Source organism: Electrophorus electricus, chromosome 22 (genome assembly GCF_013358815.1).
Source record: "Electrophorus electricus isolate fEleEle1 chromosome 22, fEleEle1.pri, whole genome shotgun sequence".
Classification (NCBI taxonomy): domain Eukaryota; kingdom Metazoa; phylum Chordata; class Actinopteri; order Gymnotiformes; family Gymnotidae; genus Electrophorus; species Electrophorus electricus.
In genome coordinates, this window is record NC_049556.1 from 4,830,589 (window position 1) to 4,839,573 (window position 8,985).

Consider the following 8,985-nt stretch of genomic DNA (forward strand, 5'->3'; position numbering starts at 1 on the left):
AAGAGAGAGAGACAGTGTATATGGTATATATGGTACGTGTGATATTCTATGATATTAGGTAACTTTTATGCATCTGTGCTTGTTTGAGTAGACAGACTTCATGTGTGCTGTATATGACTGTATGTGTGTGTGTACGCATGTGTGTGTGTGTGTGCGTGTGTGTGCGCGCATGCGTGTGTGTCTGTGTGACGACTCCACCATGTGCTTCTGTGCCTCTGTAGTGGTAATTTTAACAGCCCATATAATGGGAAGTGTTCAGGGGTCTGTAACCACTCGGAGAGAGCTGGCAGGGGTCAGTCTGAGGCAGCGAGACCCTCCCCTCCGTCCTGACAGAGGTAGTTGTAGTGTTCTCCAGGTGAAGCGAGCCATTTCATTGGTATGTCATGTCCTGCTCTGGGGCAGTAGAATTATTGCTGCCTTGCTCTGGGGCAGTAGAAGCACACCACTACTCTGAAAGTATTCAATGCTCAATGACTTTTTTTCAGCAAGTCGTCGCTGTTTGCTCTGATTGGCCCTAGAACAAACAAAACCCATAAAACAAACATACTCTTGCTCGCTCTTGCTCTCTCTCTCTCTCTCTCTCTCCCTCTGCATGTTGAGTTGGCTCAAGCTCATAAAGAGCAAATTAAGCAAAGAAACATGAACCAGTTAGAGTTTCCTTTCATTCATCTGAAGGAGTTCACTTTCAGTTGGCTTTTACATGTTTTCCTGCTTTCTGTGACAGCTTTACCTTTGTGACTAGTGCCCGGTACATTTCGGTCCTTTTAGTGCATAGGCGGATAGAAACAAAACAGCAGCATCAAGACGGATAAAAAGGAACATGAAGAGAGACGGAGTTTCATTGGCCTGCGTGCTCACTCCGGAGCTGTTGTTCAGTATTAGCATGTGTTTGGCCTTATGTAAGGTACGAGTGGGTGATTAGGGGCCCGATTCTGTGTTTGAGGACTAGCAGCTTGATTACTTTCTACATCCAGTATGACTAAAACCACAGATATGTGTGTGTGTGTGTGTGAGAGATAAATGTGTAACAGTGCACATGGAACCAATTACCTGGGTAGTTAGTTACTTTTTCTGTCTTTCTGTCTCTCATTCAAATGCGCGCACACACACACACACACACACACACACACACACACACACACACACAGTGCATCATGTGTTTGGAAGGACATTACTGCATCAGTACACTTCACACTGCATTCTGTACAATAATAACACCATGCAATCACCTAGTCTGATTGGTATACACTGACTTCCCATCACGGGTCCCTCTTAAAAAAATACTTCTGTGTGCGCTTTACCGCTCCCGTGAAAGAGCACACCAGACGTCTCCCTACCAACATTCCCAGAATGTTACAAAAGAGGCTGAATGACCAACTAAAGGAAAAAAAAAATCTGGAATAACACAAGGGAAATGCCAGAAAGCATGAGGCACAGTGCTGCTGTTTTTAATGGCTGTACTTTAACTGGGAGCGGGGAAACCGCACATATATTAGATTATAAACACTGATCTGGGATCAGGTGTCCTTTCGGTACAAGAGTGATTATTAGAAGGTCCACGTCCATAGCTGACACTTGTGCTCTAATGCATTTCATTGAGATGAGCCAGTGGAGCTGAGCGTGCAATGGAACACGTATGTGACGACGAGCCCGGGGTGTGAGTGCAGGATGCTTCGACACTGAAGGCAGAAGCTGAGACCAAAACCGCTGCACGGTACGTGGAGCTTCTTAACGCGTTTAGGTGGAGGTCCTTCGTCAGCGGTGCGGTGTGCTCCTGAAGCTGTGTGCCGTAAACCGCTCCACATTCATATGTACAGACGCTTCGAGCAAAGCAACAGGAACTTTTCAACCTAATCTCTAAGCCCTATATTGCGTATGATTGATTGATTATCACAAGGCAATTTTGATGTTCACTTTGATGTTCACCCTCTCCATGTTCACTTATAAACATGTATATGATACCATATTCAGTTCGAAACATGCATATAATACAGCATTCACTTATAAACATGTAAATGACACAGCGTTCACTTATAAACATGTATATGATACCATATTCAGTTCGAAACATGCATATAATACAGCATTCACTTATAAACATGTAAATGACACAGCGTTCACTTATAAACATGTATATGATACCATATTCAGTTCTAAACATGCATATAATACAGCATTCACTTATAAACATGTAAATGACACAGCGTTCACTTATAAACATGTATATGATACCATATTCAGTTCTAAACATGCATATAATACAGCATTCACGTATAAACATGTATATGGCCCTAAAACTATCGAACACTTTACCTCAGTCTCTCCATCTCTGCTCCACGCTCTCCTCCTTCAAACCTTGACTTAAAACAACTTTTCCCAACACTTTTCAAAACCTCTTTTCTTATCCGTATTTGTTAATTAGTGTTGTCAATTTGCGTACATTTTATTTACCAATTTATTTTATTTTTTGCACTCTACCATTGTAAAGTGACCTTGTGTCTGTGAAAGGCGCTATATAAATTGAACTTATTATTATCATTATTATTATATAACATTCACTTATAAACATGTATATAATATAGCACTTCTGCTACTTCCCCTACATTTGCATCTTGACTGGGAGAATCAAAGGATCAGCAGAAATGCTTGTGTTACAGGCTTTAATACAACATGAACTCAACACACCACCACCCACGCCTTAACATTCCAATAACGCCTGCCTCTCGTTAGCTAGAAGTAATTGTGAGGTTAGAGTGAGATTTAGGTGTAGTTTTATTTTGCTACAATAATACACAAGTCAGTGGAAATACCGGTCAAAGATGGTAACGTGGGACTTTGTGCATGTGTGCCTGTGCTTTAATGACTTTCGCAGGGGCAGAAGTTAAAACGCAGGAAATTGTGGGGATTCCCAGACGTTTGTTCCTGTTCAGACTTCAGATAGTTGTTTAAATCTCAGACTTTTATCAGTTCCCTTGTGTGTGATGCCGCCTGTCCGTGGCCTCTGTCTGAATGATGTTGACGCAGTCAGGCTCTATGTAATCTGTTTAAAATGTAAAATCTTCTTACTTCTGGCCTTATAAGAGCAGGCTGACTACTTTGGCAGACAGCTGAGAGGCCCACTAATGCTTGAAAATGAACTTTTAATCGAGGGATTTTACTGTCAAATGATACTGCAATGTCACACGTCTGCACTTTGCCGAGCACAGACCCTGAACAGACTGTTGTGCGTGATTTCAGAACACACCATGTAGAGTTATTGCGTACCCTCCAGAAATCTTGCTCATTTCTGAAAAAAAAAGAAAAATGAAGAATCTCCTCGCATAACCCTTCCCCTATTCAGAACCAGTTACATTGGCTACCTTTGCCGTTGTATACCCAGTTTGAACTCTTTCTGTATAAAGCTCTATGTAGATGGGCTCTGTGTAGATGAGCTGTATGTAAATGAGCTGTATGTAGATGAGCTCTACATACAGCTCATTTACATAGAGCTCATCTACATACAGCTCATTTACACAGATGAGCTCTATGTAAATGAGCTGTATGTAGATGAGCTCTATGTATATGATCTTCCTCACCCCTACTTCACTGGCAATTTTGTTATACTGGACCTGGATCTCTGGATAGCCATGATTCCAGAATGCCCGCACATTCTAATTGGTTACCACATTCAAGCCAGAGGTACTATAACTTGAGGGCCAATAGAAGAAGTGTGTAGAAATGAATGTACTGCTGTTAGCTGGGCGCCAACAAGCTATCAACTCCGCCGGTTGAACTACTGAGCTACAGAAACAACAAATTACCAAATTGCCAAATTGTCTGGTAGGTTCTTTGGTCAAAACCGTCACCAGATTGGAGAATAACTAAGGCAATCTCTAACAGACCATTTTTGATGAGGATGTCATAGTTATCTGACCAGTTGCTTACCATTTTAAATCTAAAACTTGAACATAAAAAATTATTCCAAATACTATTCAAAATATGAAAGTATTATATAAATGATACAGTTATAATGTCAAAAGCCAATGTGAAAAATATTTCGGTGAAACTGTCTCATTGTTCTGGATGAGTGTTGTTTTGGTTCCCTTTCAACCTGCCTCCCCTGTGAACTGCAAATCTGGCAGTCTGGGCACATCTGGCTTCAGAGACATAAACTGTTTCCACCCACACACATACACAGACAAATGGACTAACAGACATAGACGGACACTTGTGCTCTGGAGCCCCTTGGATGTACACACACTCTAACGACATTGTCACATGGGGAGGTACTGGTTTCAGAATGTGTGTGTGTTTGTTTATTATTTTATATATATAAAACAGCACATGATAAAGCCAAAAAAGTGTGTTTATGTAACTGTGGCTGTAATATGTGGCTGGCTGACTGATGGGTGCTGATGTGTGATAGTGTGATTTATTAGGGTGTGTGTGTGTGTGTGTGTGATTACCTGTTTTTCCTGAATGTTCCTTCAGAGGTCTGTGTAAACAGTACCCTGCTGCTCTATAACATCCTGTGCTGGCACGTATTATACACACGCACACACACATTAGAAACAGGCCATGTACTCTTATTTTCTGGTGTGGTGTTCATTGTTTACAAGTAGAGTCTGTTCCTCATGGTTAACATCTGACCGCTGTTCTACCAGACTGCCAACAGATGCCCTGTGTCTGTCCATATGTGGATATGTTCCTAAAGACCCCCGTGATCACACACCTTTTATCCCTGCAGAAGATCCCTGAAGGTACGTCATCCCCAAAGAACGCCACAAACGGTTACATTCCTGGCAGCCACAATACGCCATGTATGGACTGGCCTTGTTTACTAAAGATATCTTCCTCATATACTATTATGCCACATCTTAAGATTTTTTGCTTTCCTTGTACGCAACGAAACCTTCTGCAAACGAGAATAATATGATGAGAGAAACCGCACAATGGACCTAATGTATTCAATTTTATTTTTACTTTTCTTCACCACAAGGTGGCGCATATAATATGGTGTTGAATTTGCTTTTAACTAAAAGGCCTACTACATGCCAGTGATTTGCCATTGAACTGTACTGCAATAGTCTCTACCGCCCCCTGTTGATAAATATTATACGAAAACAAAGCTTGATAATAATCTTAGTATTTTCTCATATGGTATCCATCACTCTTTGTATTTGAATCATCAAGTACCAGCCAGGATAGAATGAAATCTCTGTGTGATTATATATAGCTTTCTTAAATAAATTGCAAAATAAATTTGAGAATGTGATTTTAAAGTTAGCATTGTTGTTTACATTACGTAAGTTATTGTCAATATTAAAATCACGAAGGTTACAATCTAGGTCTCGAAGTTATACCATGAGAACGCCGACTTGGAGGATCTACAAAGTACAATTTGTATCTGCCCAGATATATTTCAGGGTTACACCGGAACAAACTCGGCTGGTTTTTAATAGTACACCGATTCCTTTTCCGGCCTCTTTCGACTCGACCGTAGAAAAAGATGGTAAGTCGATAGTGGTCTTGTAGACAAAAATCTTATAACATCGGCTTTTGTCGATTTTAATATCGTCATTTTACTAATGACTTCACATAGCAATAATATTTGGAGTTGGTTATTCACGATATTGCAAATGTTTGCCATAACATTATTATATTGTGTAGTCTAGTTAGCAGCCACGCTAGTGGTGGTAGTAGTGATTTCACTAGCTAGACGCCAATATCATACTGATTAAGGCTTTATTTAATATATAGGTTTGGTAAAAGACTAATTTCTTGTCTTTGCGTTGTGCAAACGCCTGCTCCCCGGCGTGTTTGCGAACCCATATCCAGGTTGCTAGCTAATGTTAGCATCAGAGCTAGCTTTATCTTAGCAAACCACTACACCAAATCGGAGCTAAAACGTTTTTGTTCCCCCGCTCGCCACGTCCACAAATACGAATTTTGGGAGAGACCGGCAGAACTGGGGGTGTTTGAGAGGACTTTGCATTTGAGTCTAGACATCCCAGCCGTGTTGCCATGTGTAGCAGTGAATCGGCTAGCTAGTTTGTTCAGAACCCTGGCGTGTAAACCGGACGGTGTCGTCTCTTTCCAGACGAAGGGGACGTCGTCTTTCGGCAAGCGCCGCAATAAGACGCACACGCTGTGCCGCCGGTGCGGCTCCAAAGCCTACCACCTGCAGAAGTCAACCTGCGGAAAGTGTGGCTACCCTGCCAAGCGCAAGAGAAAGTGTGAGTACATCAGTGTTCCCGCTCGTTGTAATAGGCTGATATTGAACACAAAACGGTACTGGAATAACTTGTTTAGACATGTAGGCCTAAACAAATGTTTGGGACAATGAAGAACTCCGCAAGGATCGTCTAGACCATGGAAGACTTTCGGAGTGGTCAGACATTCAGAAATAAAGCGCTAGCTTCACTTGTGGTTGTCTTTGCTCATAAGTCCAGCATGAAAAAGTTTTTGAAGTTTGAATTTATGAAGGAGCCAGGTAAAGGGGCACTTAGCAGTGCAGCTTCATTTGCTGGCGTTGTAGTAAATTTATTTTAAATCGAAGTAATCAATGTACCAAGACGTGCGTGTGCGTAGGTGTAAAGCAGAGGCTCCTGTTTCCAACACTGAATTCTGGCCATCTGTCTCCAAAACGTTATGAGGCCGTAGGTGGCCTGCGGTCGTTATTTGGAGCCTCAACACTACGTGATTGTTCTATGAGAACAAGCACTGCTGTGTAAACATTCTGTGCCTCTGTCATGTACCCAGACTAAAGATATGCTCTTCTACTGGCAAAAATGAACCACACAGGTCCAGGTTTCTCAGGCATGTCATCATATTATTAATGGCTACTTTAGCCTAGTTTGATTGGCACACTTTTCCTTGCTTCAGAAGACTTGATCACTGCAGACTCGAGTGTGCAAAAGAACGCTTAAACTTGGTGCCCATGGAGGTCCCCGGGAGGTGTGGGGAGGCAGGAGTTGCTGTTCGTCTTGCTGCCTGCCATGTGTGAGTGAGGTGCTTTGCTGCTCTGTGTTCAGACAACTGGAGCGCGAAGGCCAAGAGGCGCAGCACCACTGGGACAGGCCGCATGAGGCACATGAAGGTCGTCTTCCGCAGGTTCAGGTGAGCCCACTACACGCACGCCCGTGTCTGAGGTGTTCATGTTCACGCTTTTTCAAAAGGTCCTGCCTTGATGTTTGCTCTTTACCAATGAATCCTACCTGTTTCCATGAGCTTAATGAGCAAATGGTGGCGTTGGGAGCCCACGCGACAGGTGCGTACAGGTTGTTTTGGGCACAAGGCTTGGCTTAATTCACTTTAATGTGAATCCTTGTCATCTCCCACTTCTGAAAGTTGTAAAAAGCTGTAAAGGTCTGTATGACAAAAAAGGCAGACGGGTATATCCGCGCATAGACTGACGAGGGTATTGGTGTCCTGGAACTTGCCTTAGTGCCCTGCGGTCCTCTAGTAGGTGTGTTCAGAGGTACTGCGGGTGGTGGAGGACTCGAAGCTGGGAGTGGTGGGTGTAAACCTAGCAGTGTTGTGCTCTTACAAGCTCGCAGTGAGACTTTATCCTTTCTCATTTCAGAAACACATTTGGTAGGTGATGTGTTGGATCGTTGTAGTGAACTGAATGCTTTGACTGGGTCTGAGCTTTCAGTTGAACTACAGGGCTAGCACTTGAACAGAGTGGCTGTACACTTCCATAGTAAATGCGCACCAGCATGACGTGTCTCCAGTATGGCGGCGCAACGCACTTGTTGTTACCGTGTGGCTTGTCTTGGCAGTGTGTCTGCTGTAGCAGGTGGCTGCACTGTGCAAATGACGTTGGAGTGCTGCGAGCGTTCGGCCCAGTGTCTGGTGTTCTGTAGGAGAGTTCTGTAGGCGCCTTTGAGGCAGTGTTCAGATCGTCTTAAGAAGCGTTGATCATTTTTGGTCTTTTCATGTGGTATTGGAGGTTGTCGCTGGTGGTAATATAGTTGAAGGCATATCTCAGATGTGCATATAAATATATCTGAACATTCCAGGTGAGTAACTGCAGTGTAGTGTAGTAAGAGATGTAGCGATAATCAAAATTGTAGTAAAATAGTTTCCAGAGAAGCGGAACAACTTCTACTTTTAGAACATTTAACATCATCTTTTTTATATAAACTGGCTCGTCCTTCTACTAATACAGAAGCAATTTGCTTGCACAGCTGAAGGACCTCTGTCCGAAACATTTGTTTCTCTGGAAACTGTACTTCATTACAATTTTGAATATGTAGCACTCTCATTTTTGTGTAACTACCTAAGCCTGTCAGAAATGTGAAGGAACCAGTCAACTTTGAGAAGTTATCTCCAGATATGTTGACCAATGATAACAGGTTCGTGTTAACACTGATGCATGGACACTAAAGGCTGCTGTTTGTTTCAGGAATGGCTTCCGTGAGGGAACCGTCCCCAAACCCCGACGGGCTGCAGTGGCTGCTTCCAGCTCCTCGTAAACAACGTTTCTAATAAAACAAGTGAACAACATTTGCAGGCTTCCTAGTCTGATTCATGTGTCAACAAAAACAACTCTTAGTTTACATTTCGTTCTGAAGGGACTATGCACATACTGATTGATTTGACCTCCAGAGGGTGTTGGGTATACCTGCATATTGTGTACATGGGCTATATGAAATGTCAGCCAGTAGAAATGTTGCCCTTTAGTGTGCAGTGTCATCGATTTATGGACCATACATGGTCCTTTTCTGCAAGAAAAGGACCATGTATGCATTTTAACTGAAATTTTCTGTATGAAAAATCTAACACTAGTGTTACTGCAGGATGTTCTGTGAATGGCTCCGTATTTCATGTGGCTTTTTCTATGGTTGATTACCCTAGTGCTCTACATCAGAGTAGTACATTTATGGCATTTAGCAGACGCTCTTATCCAGAGCGACCTACAAAAGTGCTTCGTCATTTAATCAGAATATTCTAGTACAGTAGGTCCAACATGCCAATGAACTAGAGTAGTGTAGAATACAG

At 42.5% G+C, this 8,985-nt stretch overlaps 1 protein-coding gene across 1 annotated transcript; it reads left to right on the forward strand.

Moving 5' to 3' along the window:
* The first annotated feature begins 5,395 nt into the window (after positions 1-5,395).
* Positions 5,396-8,490, forward strand: rpl37 (ribosomal protein L37). Its single transcript, XM_027030219.1, has 4 exons — positions 5,396-5,491; positions 6,080-6,215; positions 7,014-7,098; positions 8,390-8,490. Exons 1-4 carry the CDS (start codon positions 5,489-5,491, stop codon positions 8,457-8,459), a joined length of 294 nt encoding a protein of 97 aa, XP_026886020.1. The 5' UTR covers positions 5,396-5,488; the 3' UTR covers positions 8,460-8,490.
* Positions 8,491-8,985: the final 495 nt, after the last annotated feature.